Below are 19,240 nucleotides of genomic sequence, written 5' to 3'. Positions count from 1 at the left end.
ATGCTGCTTAAGCAGAGATTCCAGAATTGGGATTCCTGGCTCAGAGGATGTCATACCAGCTTCTTCTCCCTTCTAGTTTTCTTGGTGACAAGTGGAATAAGGGAACAATTAAGACCTGTGAGATGCTACCAGCCTAAAGATATCATTAGGGCTCAGGCTGGGGAGATCTTTGCAAAAGTTAGAGAAAGTATGCTGTAAAAATAAAAACATCTAACACGGAGCCTTGTGCTGGTGAACCTTGGGCCTCATCCTGTAGGTTGATATATATCTTACCACTGGATGTATTTCTGTTTATGAATTACAGAAAACTCTCTTAAAAATTATTTTAAATAAAACATAGTAACAACACTATACATGGTTGTATTCATAAAGTCAAATCCGATTACAGACAGCTCTGATGGTCCTCTGTATAATCCAGTAGGTGTCAGGCTGAATTCATCCTTCAGCTTCATTCGTGGGTGTAACTTCCTCATCATTTGTTAGTTATTTAACATAGCCATCTGCTTGTATCTTTGACAAGTCAGAAGGTATGTTGGCCATGTTCCTTTTGATATGACCAGACTGGCTTTGCCCCATAGAGCAGAAACTGCCTGGCATTAGTGGCCATACAAGGCTTCAGAATTACCTATCTCTCAAAAAAGATACAGATTGACAAAAATAAGCTCTCACATGCAGGTTGGTAGAGCAGAAGGACCTTGGGAACAGCATGTCTGTTCTTCTCTTCTCCCTAAGCTCATCCCAACTCAGGTTCTTCAGGAACTGGCTATTGTATCCATCTGGGCACCAGCTAAATGGCCAGGGGAGGCCATTGGGTTCCTCAGAGCTGGAGCTAGAAATAGGGCACCAAGTCAGAAGCTCCCACACAGGGGAACCAAGGGAGTTTAGGTGGGATCATCCCTACACCACAAAGGGTAGACTAGGGAGAAGAAGCCCATGATGGAAGGTCCAAGTGATGTAGGTGAGTGTCAGGCTCCACACTGTTTGTGGCCCACTGTTGGGGGCTGGTTTTGGAATGGGACATAGGTGGGTCTGGCTGGCTTAAAGGACCTGAGGTGAAGCCTAGGACAGTTTTGTAGGAGTTGTGACCTGATGAAAACCTCCCACCTGTTGGCCATGCCTGGTCAGCCCTGGGCCTGAGACACTCTCTCTCTCCTCAGGTGAACAAAGCCCTGAAGCAGAAGTCAGACATTGAGCACTATCGGAACAAGCTACGCCTCAAAGCCAAGAGGAAGGGATATTACGACTTTCCACCGGTGGAGACAAACAAGGCTCAGACAGAAAGAAAAAAGATGTACGAGAAAACCCCAAAGGAAATCGAGCACGTTTTGGATCCAGACCCAGAACTGTGTGCCCCATTTGCTGAGTCTAAAAACAGGTGCAGTGTCTAAGGGCTTTTCTGATGGTCCCTGTACCATTACTGGGATGAGGGTAGAGGGTGCCTTGGGTAATACAGCCTTGGTCTCTCGATCTGTCCTTAGGACTGTGATCGTTGCTGGCTGCTGATCTGGACCATGCTGGTCTGTGCAAGCCAGTGCTCCATAGTGAGTTTAGAAAAGAATAAAATTGAAGCCATTAAAAAAAATACTTGGGGAAACAACCATAATTGTCCTTTAGCTTAATAATATTTCCAAACCAGTAGCTGTTTCAGAGATGGATAAAGGTATAATCATCACCCACCTGGTTATGCAGCTTCCAGATCAAGGGACATTGTATTTTTCAATTAATTATTGGCTCTTGCATAAGAAAAGCAAATTTCATGCCCTACCTTCTCACACAGCATCAGTAAGTACTTACCACACATCTACTCAGAGCTCTGTGCTGAGTTCATCTCTTTAATTCATAGATTTGTTCATGTACTTGACATTTATCACTACCTACTCTGTATTGGGCACCATGCAGGCTGTTGAATACTCTCATGGTTATGTAGGCTTTTTCTCATTCATTCATTCATTCCACCCATTCAACATTTTATGGTAGACAAGACAGCCCAGTCATTGCTCTTATGGAACTCAAGGTCTGATGGAAGTAAAAGAGAACTACCCCCAGAAGTTTGTTACTCATAAGAGCAGTGGGTGTTTGCAATGTGAGATCATGTAACAGCCTAAAAAGGGGACCTGGCCTCAGGGGGACCTGGTGAGGTCCATCAGTTTGGATTGGCACCATCCCAAGCTTTGTCGCTCACTAAGCAGAGTGAGTGACCTCACCTACTGGTTTAGCAAAGCTAAACACAACCATCTTTCTTCTTTTCCTCCCCACCCTAAAGCACCTCCTTGGAAGCATTTTCATGGTTTGAGACTATCCCTTTCAAATATACATTCTTCTTAGCACCAGCCCCAGGGTTTAGGCGTGCCAGCTCTCTGATCCATGCCATACACAGCCTTGGCAGATCCACCCTCCACAAACTGAGTGAGACACGACAGCTCCAGGCCTGAGCATGTATTTGTTAAAACCAAATATGACTATGTGACAGGCTCAGATGGGATCACAAGGTCAAGTTGGGAGGTGGGGCTCAATTTTATTAGTGAAATTGATATAATTTATTTCTAGTAAAGAAAAGAAGGAATTCTAAACCAGTGCATCATGTACCATGCTTCTAATTAGATATGGTGGGTCTGATCAGCTGTTGATGTAAAAAGCACACTTTGACAGGGCTCACAATACATGTGTCACCATGTTGATAACTGTAGAAAGGAGGAAAGATGGGTGTGGATTTTATAAGAAGGCTGGTGGCTTCTTTAGCTTGTATGCTGCACCTGGGGACTTGTTAGGGGCCTTCTACAGATCTGGGCAGAGAGTTGCTTTTCCCAGGTTTTCTGCTACCACTTGGGAAAAGAATCAAATCATGTGCAAATACAAGGAACTTAGCTTTGAAGTTATTTGGGAAATACATAAAGTATTTCAGTTGAAGCTTTTTATAAGCAGAGTGGACACAACTTCTTTTCCATAGACCTGCGTCTCCACTGCGCACCAAAACCTCAGGCCAGATTCTCAAGGTCCTTCGATGGCCTGCTGATGCTGTGAGTGTGAGTGTGTAGTCCATTCTCCTTCTTCTGTTGAAGAAGTGATTGAACGACTCTCAAAATAATGTTTAAAAAAGTTTTTTTGACATTATGAAGGGAAAAATATGGAAGACCCTAAATTGGGTGAGGTGGGGGTAGGAATGGAGAGGAGATGAGAGCAAGGGATGGGAATGGAAAGGATTAACAGAGAAAAAGAGAGTGGCAGTGACTTGGTAATAAACTCCAAGGTGTTATTCTTTTTTTTTTTTTAAGTTTATTTATTTTGAAAGCGCGAGTGAGGGAGGAGCAGAGAGAGAGGGAGAGAGAGAGAATCCCAAGCAGCCCCACACAGGGGCTTGATCTCATGAACCTTGAGATCATGACCTGAGTGAAATCAAGAGTTGGATGCATAAGCAACAGAGCCACCAGGCGCCCCTCTGAGGTGGTGTTCTTGTCACGCTCTGTCATTGACTGGGGAGGCTGCTGCCTCGCGTGTGGTGTCTGTTGTCACAGGTTGGAGTTACGTGTCCATTGGCGCTCTCAGTTCAGCAGACGTTCTACCCTCAGTGACGTCACTACTGCAAGGCACGCATGAGGGAATCGTTCTCCAGTCCGGGGGTAACCAGGATTTTATCCTGAGACCTAAATTAAATCAAATCAAAGACAACATTTAGATCCCAAATGTTGACTCATCCCCACATCTTTTAAAAGAGGCTTCACAGCTTTTTCTTTAAAGTCAGAAGAACACCCCCATTTTTACATTATAAACTCTTACCCGGAGGCACAAAGAACATAATGTAACTGAGGCAGATGCTAGCAGAGCCCCCCTCACAGATCCCCGTGGCTCCCACTGCTACTGTACATCCTACATCCAGCAGCATCCTACTTCCTGTGAGCATCTATGCCTCTGACTTGAGGGCTTTTTCTCAGCAGCCCCCACCGGAAATGCCGCGTAGCCGATGTACTCTGGAGCAGTTTCAGTCAGTGACAGACAGCAGCTGATGGGTAAACACCCCAGCAGAAGAACTCTGAGGTGTAAGCCACCTGTTGTAAAAACTGCATTTTATAGCTTCTGGATTTGTCTATTTGACTTTTGGGACTTGCCAGCTCTGGAGAAACTTCCCCTCCCAGGGCTATCTAGCCAATTCCTAGAGATAGTCAAGGGCTGGGCTACAAAGGGTGCACCTTTTATATGTAAACCAAAGAGGCCAAAGCCCATGCCCCAACCACCTTCTTCACCTCGGGCTGTCACACTTGGGGCTTTAATCCCCCTGCCCTGACCACCTGAGGGCAGGGTACCTCACAACCAGGAACAGCCCCTATGTCCTAGGGGCTGCTGAAATTATTTCAGAAATCCAATCTAAAGCCCTGTGATACACCCCATTCCCTTGGAATTGTAAGTATAACAAGCTATCTTTTCAATGGGAGTCACCTCCTGATCTGTTGGTCTTGTCATATCTAAATAAAATAAAGCCTACATTTTATTTTTTATTTTTTAAAAATGTTTTATTTATTTCTGAGAGAGAGAGAGAGACAGCGTGAGCAGGGGAGGGTCAGAGAGAGAGAGGGAGATACAGAATCCAAAGCAGGCTCCAGGCTCTGGGCTGTCTGTCAGCAAAGAGCCCGACACAGGTCTGAAACCCACGAACCATGAGATCATGACCTGAGCTGAAGTCGGATGCTTAACCGACTGAGCCACCCCAAAGCCTACATTTTAATGCAACTATGCCCCATACTTCTCCAGGAAGCTTGAGCCCCAGTTACCCAAAATACTAGTCTGCTGTATATCATACCCTTTATCGGCCTCCTTGTGGAGAATTCTCTCTCTCATTTTCCCACTTCCCAACTTGTGCCTCCTGGAAACTCTTCCCAAGTAAACCGTTTGTACTCACATCCTCGTAGAGCCTGCTTCCGGGGGGATCCCAACGTAAGGCAATAAACTTACAAAAACAGAGTTGCTCTGATGGAAGCAGGGCCCCTTCCTCTGCCTCACTGGCTTCCATTCCTTCCTTATGGAACCCTAGGTTTCCACAGAACACAGTTTGGGAACTACTTTCTTAAACTTTATTGTGGGATTTTTAAAAAAAACCTAAAAGTGTAAATGAAATATATCACTATCCACGCAGCAGTATTTTTAGAGTTTAAAACTTTTCAAGTTTGCAAGTTTCAAAATGTATTGCCTTTTAAACAATATAGCAAAACATAAACAAGAAATGAATGTACCTAATGGAACTCCATTCCATAGGTAATTCCTCTACCAAGAGCCTAATTTATTTCTGAGTAGTTGCTTACACACTAGGCACACATTCATGGTCTGCTTAATTGAGATCCATGTTAAATAGCAGCGTTTAAGCTGGGGATCATAATGGAACACTGTCTTTGATGGAAAAGCAGACTGGAGTGCACCCCAGTGTCTAAGTGCTCACCCGTGTCCAGGGTTCTTGAAAGGGCTCACAGTCTCCCTATTGTGTTTCTAATACTTCCAAAATAGCCTACTTAAATGTCAATTGCTAATCCTAGTATTTACTCCCCCCCACATCCTTATTAGTAAATCTTTTCTAAATGGGCTAATTGGCAATCTCAGGACAGTTGTAAAGTCTGCTTTTTGAAAAAGTGATTTGTAATTAGGTCAAGGATGAGAATTCTTTGGGGTATGCCTTAAAGTGGGAATCACGCTGTATCACAAGGTCATGCTCCATTCCTAAAAGAAGCTTCTAATTGCAGATAACAATTGGGCACTGTTTATAATATTAGATTTAAGTTCCTATATTAGTCAGGATTCTTTTGGTTGCAAATGATGGCAACCCAGCATCAACTGGTTAAATACAAAGAGAATTCATCAGTGAATGTGAAAGGTCAAGGCTTCAGGCATGACCAGGTCCAAGGGGCCATACAACATCCCCGCTATTGGGCTTGCTTTCTCATCACGTTTAGCTGGTTCCTCTTCAGGCTCTTATCTCATAGTGGCAAACTGGCTGCCAGCAATTTTTGGCTTATATCCTGTCTTCTTAGAAACTTCAGTGCCATGAGAATGCCTCTTTCCTGGGTGCTCTAGTGAAAGCCCTGAGATTCAGTCTCATTGGACCAACTCATGTGCCTACCCTCTAACTGATCGTTATGGCCATGGGGATGTGATGCTTGATGGTCCAGCCTGAATCAGAGGCTAACCACAACAGAAAGTGTAGCCTCCAAAGAATATCATAGTGCTCTCACAAAAAGGTTATCAGGATATCAGGCAAGCAGAGGTCACAGAGGCTCTCTAAACACATGCATGTAAGCTCCTCAGTGAGGGAGTAGGTCTACTAATGTCTATTTTATCCCCTAGGCTAATTGCAAGGATAGTGTTTTACCTTGTGAGCTCTAAGGTCTATTCTAGACTAACAGCATGTGACTCTTGTGCTGTCACTAAGTGGGTGTGTGATCATGAAGAGTAGGACATATATGTATACCTGCTAGGTTTCTGGCTCCCTGCATAGTCACTGGGAATGAATAATGTGACCTCTTCACCTTCGACCCATGAGTGGATAGAATCTTGGAATGGAGACATAAAATAGGTGGTTGAGAATTCCCTGAAGATAGATGCTCTGAAATGCTAGTTATTCACAGGGAAGAATTGATTGTTGGATAAGGGCACAGTAGCCACCTTTGTCACTCTGCAATGTCATGTGAAACTACCCACCCATTGGGCCTCACTCCCCTCTTGTAAGAATTGCCTCTTCTGGAAGAAAGCACAGCCACAACCCTCACTGCATTCTTGTTTCTTCTCCTCAAAAAGATGCCTTGAGGGGCACCTGGGTGGCTCAGTAGGTTAAGCATCCTACTTGGGCTCAGGTCGTGATCTCATGGTTTGTCAGTTCAAGCCCTGTGTCGGGCTCTGTGCTGACAGCTCAGAGCCTGGAGCCTGCTTCGGACTCTGTGTCTCCCTCTCTCCCTGCCCCTCCCCTGCTCGCTCTGTCTCTGTCTCTGTCTCTGTCTCTCTCTCAAAAATTAATAAAACATTTTAGAAAAGATGCCTCGAATGGCAAGTGTAAGCAGACATTGGTGTCAATGTATGCGTTTCCTGAGGGAGCTGAGTGGAGCTTCTCAGCATGCTACTCCCTGAGTCTGGAGTGTTCTGTGCAGGATTGGCACGAGGTTAGCTCTTTTTATGTCTCAGATGAACTGTCCCCCTCTATATCCTATCTGAAGTTGCCCCTATTTTAGCCATCCTTTGTCTCCTCATCTTTTTCTTTTTAAATGTATTTATTTATTTTGAGAGAGAGAGAGAGAACATGAATGGGGGAAGGGCAGAAAGTGAGAGAGAGAGCAAGAATCTCAAGCAGGCTACGCACTATTGGTGCAGAGCCCAGTGCAGAGCTTGGACTCACAAACCACAAGATCATGACTTGAGCTGAAACCAAGAGTTGGACACTTAAACAATTGAGCCACCCAGGCACCTGCACTTTATTTTTCTTAGTAGCATCTATCACCCTTTGAAATAATGTGAATTGTGTGTTTCCCTCATTAGAATGTAAGCTCCAGGAGAGCAGGGCCATGTCTGTCTTGCTCACTGTGGATCATTTTCATCATCCACAGTGTACATGGTAGGCATTCGGTAAATATTGGATGGATGGATGGATGGATGGATGGATGGATGGATGGATGGATGAGTGGGTGGATGGATGAGCTCCAAACTGCCTCTTGGTTTATGGCTCCTCAGCCCAGAAAGGAATCCACTGTTGGGAAGGTAGAAAAGAAAATCTGTCCATATTCACAGTATTAAGTGGCCCATTAGCCACAGGGTTTATTAACACATCAGAGAGCCCTGCCTGTGAAGTCAGGAAGATTAAAAAGAACAGCAGGCTGCTGAGTCAACAGTCAACAAAAGCAAAGTTGTTCTCAAGCATTTGCTGTCCTAGAGGGTCAAGGGAGAGTCCCCGGCCTTGCCATCAGCAGAATTTTAGATGAGGTTGTAGTGTTGCAATTGATTATAGTTACCTAGTTTCCATTAGAAGAGTATTTACAATTCAGCCAAATGGCTATAGCATCTGGGAAAACAGAAACAAAAACAGAAACAATCTTTTATTCCACTCTTCCTATGGCCTCTGATGGTCAGAGAACAAATAGCATGAATCCTGAGATCTGCAAGGCAAATCCAAACCCTTCATTGGTTGCCTGTAGTTTGGATCAGTGGAGAATTCCATCTGTCAGGGCATTTGCTGCATCATAACAGTTGTTGGATTTTCTTCAGGCAACAGATGAAGAACTCTGTCTACCGAAGCCGGCAGTCTCTGAATAGCCCGAGTCCTGGGGAAACGGAGATGGACCTTCTGGTGACTCGGGAGCGACCCCGGCGTGGAATCCGTAACAGCGGATACGATGTAAGTGTCTGCTGGGCCAAGGTGAATATAGACTTTCCTTTCCCATAAGAGTAGTGGAGATAGAACACCCCAGAATGTTTCACTTCACAGTATATTTGTGGAATTTAAAAGTGCACTAAAATGGCTTCTATTTTATTATTCCTTCTTACCTCTTTTGCAAGTAAGACTATGTGGAATGTGTCAGAGTAACAAATTATTGCTAAAAGGATTTTGATTTCTAAATCCAATCATTTTATGAATAGTACAATATTGATCTTAAGTCAACAGCAATTCTAAATGTCCTTAATTTTTTTCCCACTGTCCTTAAAACTCAGTAGGAACCATGGCTGTGGGTTACAGTTCATTTGAACACAGGCTCCTTTTAATGCATAGCAGGTTTGAGAAGTTGGATTTGTTCCTGATTTCATAACTCCTCAATATGCCATGGAAACCATGAGATGCCCAACAGAGCGATTTGGTGATTTCATGTGATGAAGCCCATGCTTATGTTTGGTGATGTCTCCAAACTGGAAAAATTGTTCTAACCCCATCAAACTTCCCAGATAAGGAGTTATAATGTGGTACCTCACATCCAGTCACTCACATCCTGTTAAACGTAGTTGTATCCATGAACTCACATGAACGCAATTCTGGTAGAGACATTCAAGAATGCTTCACCCTACCCCAGGATTTCAGGTGGCCTTAAATCTACTCTTAGGTTTTATGAAAAAGATTTCTTTCCCATTCTCCTAAAACAGTTCTCTAATTACAAATAAGGTGGGGGGGGGTTGTATCAAGAGTTATGATTCAAAAATGTCTGGATCAGTTTTTTTATCATCTGTGAGGTTGTCATTTGAAAATTACACTTTATTTCTTAAATATACCATGCTGATTCAAATACTGAAAGAGTCTCCTCCCCCCCACCCCCCAGGATTGGTCATTGTTTACCACAAAATCTTAAAGTGGGATTTTAATGATCCTGTTAAAAACAGATGTTCTGCCTCATTTGAATTTCTGGTTACCTTATATTACATTCAAACTTGACATTTGTGTTAGTGGTAATTATCTTTTATTTCTGTTTTCCTTTTTCATGTAAAACAAATTAATAGTTTTATAAAATATATTTTATATTTTTATATTTATTTTATAAAATTTCAGATGCTTTGGGCAAATCTTTTCTTTTCCTCCAGGTGAAATTATTTAACATTGATTTTTCTCCTCATAAAAATTTTTTTCATTCCAAACATGGCCAACGATTTGAAAATCAGCCTGTGGTTAAAAACCAGGTATTTGAGTTTTCCAGCTAATCTCTCCCTACCAACAGTGAATATCTTTCCTACATGCGTATAGTTTCGGGGAGTTCTTTGGCTTAGGCATTCCTGAGGTATGATAGGATTCTTAAATGTATTTCAAGATTGGAAATAGACAGCTTGTGAGAGCCTAGGCACAGACGTTTTTACAGTTTGAGGAAATAGGGCAGAGATTTCCCTGTTAGTCTTAAAAGAGGACAGTGCAGTTGTTGGGTTTTTCTGTTTTTTAAACTGCTCTGCCATGACTTGCAGTACTGACTTCATACTTTTAGAATGCCATGTTAGTACATTACTTATGACAACAGAAGGAGGAAGATGATTTTTGAAGGGAGGTTGCTCACGCCTCACCCTCCTGTATAAATATTCCAATTATAGATTGCTTTAAGGAAAGCCCTCTTCATTCTCATAGGTTTTTCTTAAATATACACGTCTTGAGAATTGCATGTCATCTCAAAAACATAAGCAAAGATAAGTTTCCTTAAGACAAAACGATCACCTGGGGACCAATTTTAAGAATTTAGATTGTCGTCTGTAAGAATGCAGTTGCTTCCTATTTCTCCTCCTGGACCTTCTGCACTGATCACATGAAAAGCACCTCTCATTTATTGACTGCACACGATGGACCAGCCTCTATTCTGGTCTTTTTATGTAAATTATCTAATTAAATTTGCACGTCGCCAGTGAGGTAGGCCCCCTCCCTACACCCACTGTACAGATAAGGAAACCACGGCATGCAACAGTTACATCATTTGTCTCCCCAACTCCAGAGCTCGTTCTCTTAACCACAGTGCAGTAGGGCTTCCACATAAACCCACCGCACTATCTATCTGTCTTCACATCATGTAACATATATCCTGTATTTCTGATATCACAGAGAGGCTGGATGTCTCGTTTCATAAGAATCCCTGCACGGATGAGGCACCTGGGTGGCTCAGTCAGTTAAGCAGCCGACTTCGGCTCAGGTCACAATCTCGCAGTTCGTGAGTTTGAGCCCCACTTCTGGCTCAGTGCTGACAGCTCCGAGCCTGGAGCCTGCTTTGGAGTCTGTGTCTCCCTCTCCCTCTGCCCCTCCTCTGCTCATGGCCTGTCTGTCTCTCAAAAATAAATAAACTTAAAAAAATTTTTTAATTAAAAAAAAAAGTATCCCTGCATGGATAACCCACACAAGCAAACAATAGATCAGCAGATAAAATAGAAAAAGAAGAGAGCTGTAGCTTTTCTCAACCTGATTTTCCAAAATAGCCAGGGCATTCCTGACAAAAGAACCTATTAGCCCCACAGTGTACAGGTTATTTGGTTGGAAGCATGTCCTTCTTCCTACTGGGACTGGGGATCTTGAAGCCAGACCAAGATTTCCAGTCATTGCTGCCAGATTAGGGAACACCAGGGCGACTGGCTCCTTGACATCACAGAAGCAGAAGCAGTGGGAGATTGATTTAATTTCTCCAAAGCTGACTACGTTGGAATCCCAACAAGAAATCCTGGGTGTAAAAATAAGTTAGTAAACAAGTAAATAAATAAGCAAACAAAAACACATTCGCATCACAGGCAAATCTGAGCCCCTGGGCTGATGGCAGCCTGGATTGTTTCAGAATGTTTCCATAGAGCAGGATGGGTCCGGGCCTGCACAAGAGAGACTCCGCTTCAAGGGCTTGGGGAATCTCTGTGTTTTGTAGCAACAGTTCTTAGACTCTTGGTCCCCCTAACAGCTAAGGGATGCAACACACTCCTGGATGTCTCTGTGGCTCACTTGGGTAGTAATTTTCTAGGAGTAATTTTTTAACCCCCATTAGATGAAATGCATAATTTTATAAAGATGTCCAAACTGAACACTGCTAAAAGGCAGGACTATATCTTTAAACTCACTTTGGCATTGATATGAATTCCTCCCAGTGCATAAAGCAGGTAGAAAAATAGCCTAATATGTAAGAGCAAAAAGTCATCTGTTTCAAAGTATTTTTCTAAGTGTTATTTTCTGAATGAAAGTCATGTAGAAAATAACGAGGTAGTGAGGAGGGAAAAGAAAATGCCCCAAATATGAATTATCAGGCAGAATAAAGACCCAAGTGGGGTGCCTGGGTGGCTCAGTTGGCTAAGTGTCCAACTTCACCTCAGGTCATGACCTCCCAGTTCATGAGGTTGAGTCCCGCATCGGGCTCTGTGCTGACAGCTCAGAGTCTGGAGCCTGCTTTGGATTCTGTGTCTCATTCTCTCTGCCTCTCCCCCACTTGTGCTCTGTCTCTCTCTTTGTCTCTCAAAAATAAATAAACGTTTTTTAAAAAAGTGTATAGAAAGGTCTCTCAGAACCAGAGACCTTTATGGGCTCCTTCCCCTTAGGCTTCTCTCCAGCACTTTGTCCAAGCTCCACACCCTGGACAAGGTCTCTGAGGACAAGGCCTCCGAGAGCCTTCATGGTAAACCCGATAATGTGGCTAGATGATTGGTCCATTGATGCCTCTCAGAAGAGATGATGTTGAAGGCTCTGCTGTAGGGGCCATGGCTAACAGTCATTCCAGGGGTGCTCTTCAGAGAAAGGTTTGAAAATGTTAATGACAACCAGATGGTTTTGCAATTGAGAAGTGGATGTAAATCTACAGAAGGAGATACTGTATCAGGCAAGATTCCGCTGCGGGAAACAGAAAACATCAAGCCGTTGGAACAGACCAAAAATTACTGTGAGGAGTTAGCCGCTTACAGAATCAGTGGAGGGCCGGCAGCGTTCCCTGGGAGAGACTGAGAACAGACGCGCAGAGGGCTGGCCCTGACCAGGACCGGCTGCGTCTGCCCCCAGCAGGATGGTGGGGAAGGGGGCTGCCCTGGAGCTGCCAGGGAGCAGGAAGACGGGCTCTGGCTCCTTCCTGGACCCAGCCCGCACACCAGTGCACCTCACTGACTGAACTGTGGTGTGCAGCGCAGCCACCGCCACGGAGAGGGCCCCAAGCACATGTGGGCCTGTCAGCCTGGGCATTGGAGGAGCACCCGCGGCAAGGAAGTTGCAGTGCCGGCCTGCCATCCCCACGCGTGAGAGAGAGATGAGAGGAGAATTACCAGGCAGAGCAATATTTGGGAAGCAGTGGGGAGAGCTAGTGGGAACACATATGGCCAAGGGGAAGATCAAAGCATCTCGCAGAATTTGGTCCCCAGCCACTGGCTGAAGGCATGGGTATGCCGGGCTGTGCGTAATAAGGCTTTGATTTCCTGGCATCTTGGCTCACAAGGCAACAAGCTCCCTTTGTGTCAGGTGAAGGGTGGTTACTAGAAAGAAAGGAGGCCAAAGAATCAGCGTGGCTGTTTTGATGGGCTCTGCCTGCAGAGGAATGAAATATGCTCTGGAAAGCTCCGACTGCCTACAACAGCTCATGGCAAGTCTGAAGCCTTCTAGGGAACTTGTCAATTCTATATTATTAATGGAAGTCTCTCCTCCTCACTCCCCACCACATCACCAGCATCTTATGGTTTCAGGATGATAGTCAGAAACCCAAGGAGACTACAGGATGCCCTACTGCGGCTTGACTTTCCCAGTTTAGGGGATGGCCGACTCTTGGATTCATCGGGAGGCAGAGGGGTGGATTTCAGAATTTCGTCCTTCATCCCAGAGGTGGCCTGCTTGTTGCCCTCTGAACTGGCTGCTCTGGTGTCGACCCCATTCCCAGTGCCATCACCCTCTTCACATCCAACCTGGGACTGTCTTACCTGTGTCCTCCCAACTCAGCCTTTAATCTCTGTCTCCAACCTCTGCCATCTAGCCTAAGCTATTAATAAGCCTGACTTGGTATGCGGCCTCAAGTTAATTTATGCCATATTATATTTTATCAGGGGCTTTTAATCCTAAGGATAATAAGAAACCAGTCCCCCACAGAGTGCTTGGGTAGCTCAGTTGGTTGGGCATCCGACTCTTGATTTTGGCTCAGGTCACCATTCCAGGATTGTGGGATCGAGCTCTGCATTGGGCTCCGTGCTGAGTGTGGAGCCTGCTTAAGATTCTCTTCTCTCTTTCTCTCTCTCCCTCTGCCCCTCTTCCCTGCCCACATTTGCTCTCTCTCGCTCTCTCTAAAATTTAAAAAAAAGGAAAAAGAAAAAGAAAATTGGTCTCCCTGATTGAGCCCAAGGCAAATTAGTGAAAGTGTTTGGTGGTGAAGGGGCATTTTGCTGTAGTCCAGATCTCACAGGGCTGGTGGCTGCCCAGATACTTGCTAACCCACAAATATGGAGGCCACTTGGCAAGTGGGGAGCAGGAAGTGGATTCTCATTGGCAGGTTTGGAAGGGACTGGGCCAGGTTTCAGGATGGTCTTGTGACCTCACTTGGAACCAGACCTCCCCTACAGGCCCAGGACTTCCCTACCATGCAGGCAATTTCCCGCTGGGCAGGAGACAGACAACTTCCTCTCTGTTGTAAGCACACAGGTGCCATCTGCCTGCTCATTGTCTCTGATTCCCTGAGCTCTGAACACTACTGCTGCTACTCGTGGTGCCCGCCTGCCCATCCCGCTGCTCCTGGACTCTGAGACCTCACAGCCTCTTCCTACAGCCTGGGGTCCCCCATTGTGCTCTAGGTATGGACACCCGTAGAGGAAGGGAAGGAAGCAGGATTAGGCAGAGTTAAAAGTTGGGCTGTGGTACAGATACTACAAGGCCTTGGCTAACCTCACATGGCCCCGCAGAGTTGTTCCAAGTGCAGATGGGCTTTTGTACTCTGGCATTGACCAGTCATTGGCTGTCCTTGGGTGAGGTAGCTCTCTTTAGCCAAAGATAATTCCTAGTGAGAGAATTGGCCTTGCTGATTCCCACCAGTGCCCCGGGAGAGCAAAGGCAGTTCCCATTTGACAGCTGAGGGCTGGCCCGGCAGCTGGAGGAAATGTTCTGCTGTCCTGAGCAGCACAGCAACCTCTCCATGCCAGGTCCTCCCAGCGCTGTGTGCTCCTTAGCTCAGCTGTACTCCCAGATCCTTCCAGGAGCTGGAGACCAGCGGACTAATGAGAATTCCTTGGGAACTGCTCTCCTGTTCATTTCTTCTAGCAAACATTGACCAAGTGCTGTGGCACCATGGCACATTATGTGCATTGAACATATGTGAACTCAACAACGTAGGCCCTGAAAGACAAAGAGAAAAACTTAAATATTGCCCCCAAATTAGCGTTTGCATCTATTCTGTTTGTACATTAGAGATTATATATTTCTTTTCACACATAACTCTATATGATTGTATATACAGGCCATGTGTGCTATACCACATGGCTAATTAAATGGCCTTTCAAAGGTCCTTTTTTAACTTTTTAACTCTCTCTGATTTCTACTTCTCTGCTGGCATTAGCATGTAAGCCCCACAGTTGATTCCACCATACTACCTGTGTTGGGAGAAGAGAAAGATGGATTAACTCGAGGGTTTGCCCAAGGTGTTTTATACGCTAGTGGAGCAGACAGGTGGAAACACATGCAATAGGACTGTGGCAGTGAATTTGGATGGAAGGAGGTCTGTTTCTCTCTGTGCCACAGCTTCTGCAGGTCCAGACCCAGCAGCAGTACTCAACTGCTATAGAAGCCTCCAAGGAGTCCTTCTCAAACACACGCCCTTATTTTTTTAAATTTTTCTTCATGTTTATTTTTTTGGGAGAGAGACAGAGACAGAGTATGAGCGTGGAAGGGGCAGATAGAGATGGAGACACAGAATCCAAAGCAGGCTACAGGCTTTGAGCTGTCAGCACAGAGCCCGATATGGGTCTCCAACTCACATACCTCGAGATCATGACCTGAGTCAAAGTCAGACAGTTTGCTTAAACGGACTGAGCTACCTGGGTGCCGGAAGCACACACCCTTATTTCAAATTCTTCAGTAGCTTCCCACAGCTCTAGGGGTAAGATTAGACCCTCAGCTTCTGGCTCAGGACTCATCTGCTCTGGCTGGCCCTAGGGATACCCTTCTATCTGATGCTCACAACTCCCTAATCCACTCTTAGCTTTAGGCTCTAAGTGCCCTTCCCACATTTGTCATATGGACCCACTTCTCTGTGTCTTTGCCTGTGATTATCTCTCTGCTCGAAACATCCCTTCCCACCTATTTCATGCAGCCAAAGTTTCTCGGGTCTCAGCCCTACTGAGTTTTGGGGCTGGGTAATTCTTTGTCTGGAGGGCTGTTTTGTGCGTTGTAGGATGTTTAACAGCATCCCTGGCCTCTACCCACTAGTTACCATAGCACCTCCCAGTTGTGACAACCAAAAATGTTTCCAAAAAATTGTACCCTTGGGGCAAACACACTATGGATTGAGAACCAGTAATCCAGGCAATGCTTGCAGAACTTTAACATTTTCTCCCCTCAGATTTTTTCCTTGACCCCATATCTATGGGTCTGACTTAGGTGTCTGTCCTTTGTGTTCCAGAAGCACCTGGGACTCACCCTCTTCAAAGCCCTTACTCCTTGTCTTCCATCTGTCGATTTACTTGTGTTATTTCCCCATTTGACTTCTCAAGGACAGGAATCATGTTTTATTCATCCTGGAAACCTCAGCACTTAGAACAGGAACGAGCACATAGTAAATGCGGTGTCTCTATTTGTTGAGCACATGAACAAACAATTGTGTCAACCCGAAGAGGTGACTCCCAAGCTGAGACTTGGAAATATGGGGCAGATTTATCACTCTGAGTCATATGAACTTTTGATATGACTGGCTTATCAAAAGTGTAGACATATGTATATTACTGTTTAAGGTTCAGTGTGAATAGTGGTTAACAGGATGCTTTGGCCAAAATGACAGAAAACTCGACCTGAATCAAATGATCTTTAAATCATGAAGGGAATGTACTGGTATGGTAAATCCAGGCTTGGTCTGACTAGGGCTTCAGTTGTATTTCTTCACATTATGCCATGCTGTCCTCTTTATGGGTGGGATTCATCCACAGGTTAGCTCTACTAGCAAGTGGCTGCAGCAGCCTTGGCCCCATATCTACGTTCTCCATTGACCATTGAAAGAGAAAATTTCTTTTTTCCAGACATGAAGCAAAGTTTATGGGTTTTACTATCACTGAGCCTCCAAAGGTCAAGTGCCCACCTCCATATCAGTTACTGTAGCAATGGGGATGGGAGGTTTACACTGGATTTAACCCAGTCAGACCTTCTCATAAGAGCTGGGGTAGGCTAATTCGCCCTTCCCAGACCTCTTGGCTGAGACGTGGGGAGAGGAGTGGATGGGTCCGGAGGCCATCACGGTATCTGCTACTTGAGGAACATTGGTAGCGGGGCCTCTTAAGGAGCAATGCCAGCAACACCCACCACATCATCCATCCCTTCTAGTCTTCTCATCTTCCGTAGGCCCTCCATAAAAAGAAAGATGAGAGCAGTGAAAAGAATGGCCACTGTTCCTTGTGGGCTCAGGAAGTCTTGGCTACAGCGAGAAGTTGTGTCTTAGGGGCAGATAGAGAAAGAGGGATTTGAGGGATCCTATCTGGCTTTTTCAAGACCTGTAAGGATAAAGAGCCGATCTGAGTGGGCGGTAGGGAGCACCTTTCTTGTTACAGGCTCGTGTGGACTTTCAGAACTGATCTACTGTCTCCTCACTGTCTGCAGCACCAGCTCCACTAGGAAGATGAGGAAAAGCAGGTGATGGCTCCCCTCAAAAGGGCACAATGAAATAGTTCCCATGAGAGAAAGTTTAAATGTCCTTAAATGTCCTCATATATAAAACTGGGATACAAATGGCACCTGCCTTAGAAAACTGTTGTAAGAATTAAATGAATTAATGCAGGTAAAGCACATAGAAGACACACAGTGAACATTGGCTGTTCTAACTATGGTTAACACAGTCCAGGAGAGAGAGAGAGAGAGGGGGAGACTACGTTTGGTTCCTTTCCATTCTAGCACTTTAGACATTTCTGGGCTGCTATGAATTTTATCACACATTGTGACATTGTGATTTATGATAAATACATATTTGGTTTTCATCCACTATTCCTGTCACAGAGCTCCAAAGCCCTTGGGGTTTCCCAAGTGATAAGAAAATTAAAGTGTCTTTTGTCACTTAACTCACCTTAATGAGGTGATCTGGAAAGCACTTGAGGATGGGGGCTGGTTGTATGTAGAGCCAACCTTGTGATTAGAGTTGGAACTTTCAGTGAAATTTGCAATTTTGCTGAGACTTTTAAAAATTCCATATGTGGGGCACTTCGGTGGTTCAATGGGTTGAGCATCTGACTCTTTTTTTTTTAATGTTTATTTTTTATTATTTATTTTGAGAGAGAGAGAGAGCAAGTAGGGGAGGGACAGAGAGAGAGGGAGAGAGAATCTCAAGAAGGCTGCACTCTGTCAGCACAAAGCCCAATGTGGGGCTTGATCCCACAAACACTGGGATCATGACCTGAGCCAAAATTAAGAGTCGAACACTTAACTGACTGAGCTACCCATCTGTCTTTTGATTTCAGCTCAGGTCATGATCCCAGAGCCATGGGATCAAGCCCCACATCAGGCTCAGCACTGAGCATTGGAGCCTACTTAAGATTTTCTCTCTCTCTCTCCTCCCCTCCCCTCCTTTCGAAAAATATTCCATTTGCATACTTGTTGTGCAAAAGAAGTCACCAAACCCTTAATCTGAGCCCTCCTACCTGTTCTGAAGGATACCAATCTCCCTTTATTATCAGAGAAGTTTTTGAGATACAGGCTCAGGAGGAAGCTGCTGCCTGCACCTGTGACCTGTCCTGCTAGCTCTTCTCCCCACAAGGGGAAGTGAAACCCCCTGGACTCTGGTTTCTAGAAGCAATATTGTGAATATGTCTCTGCTTCCTCAGTGACAGGCAGCACTTGCAGTGGGGCTGTTCTGGCCAGAGAGGTATTAGATAGAGAGAAGCAGTACTATTTTGTGTTGTCCAAAAGACCCTATTTGGTGGAGAGAAAAATGGACATGGAGTCAGGTCAAGTCGTCATGGCCACATAACCCAGAAATGGATCTTGCTGAACCCTCTACTTGGTCTCTGGGCCCTTGCTGTGAAGTTGCAGGATTTGTTCAGTCTGTTCTCCTTGCTGGGTGGAGCTGTGATCAGCACTGAGCTGAAAATCACGGCCTTGGGGCAAATTCTTGCCTGGGTGAGGCAAAGCGATGTTGTACATACTTGTGGGTCCTGGGAAATATGGCCTTCTAAGACATCTGTCTACTTTGGGGCTCAGAACTCAAGAAATTCTGGAATAAATAGCCTCAAGAGCCCTTCATCCCTCCTCTTCAACTCCATTCTAGATAAGGATGTCTAATGGGGTATCTCAATTTGATGGGGGCCCCCAAATGTGTGGCCATGATCAATGATCCAGTAGAAGGTGATGGCGTGGGTGGTGAAAGAATCCACCTAAGGCTGTTTCCACAAAGAAAACAGAAGTCTCTTGAATACACTGCAAGGGAGTGGTGGGCGGGCAGCAAAGGGGAGGCTGTCTGCCATGAGGCAGCCCGTGGGGGCTGTTTTTGAAGGGAGAAGATGAGCAGGTATAGCACCTTATGGAATTTTCCCTTTCTTGATAACTGTGCCTAGTTGTAAGTAGCCCATTGGTTAGTTAGCATCTATGGATATTTTGAGGTCACCTGATAGGCCTGTCTGTATTTAGCCAGGTAGTTGCTGTGGG

At 45.0% G+C, this 19,240-nt stretch overlaps 1 protein-coding gene across 4 annotated transcripts in view; it reads left to right on the top strand.

Moving 5' to 3' along the window:
• KIAA1549L (KIAA1549 like) overlaps nt 1-19,240 on the top strand; it is a 255,126-nt gene that overhangs the window by 201,690 nt on the left and 34,196 nt on the right. For all 4 annotated transcript variants that reach the window (XM_039233360.1, XM_039233362.1, XM_039233359.1 and 1 more), the window contains 2 exons: nt 1,158-1,375; nt 8,230-8,359. In XM_039233360.1, the coding sequence (XP_039089291.1) occupies nt 1,158-1,375; nt 8,230-8,359 (348 nt within the window). The remainder of the gene's footprint in view (nt 1-1,157; nt 1,376-8,229; nt 8,360-19,240) is intronic.

Source organism: Hyaena hyaena, unplaced genomic scaffold (assembly GCF_003009895.1).
Source record: "Hyaena hyaena isolate Hyena2069 unplaced genomic scaffold, ASM300989v1 scaffold_74, whole genome shotgun sequence".
In the NCBI taxonomy this organism is placed as follows: Eukaryota; Metazoa; Chordata; class Mammalia; order Carnivora; family Hyaenidae; genus Hyaena; species Hyaena hyaena.
This window is presented reverse-complemented; position numbering and strand designations above follow the sequence as displayed.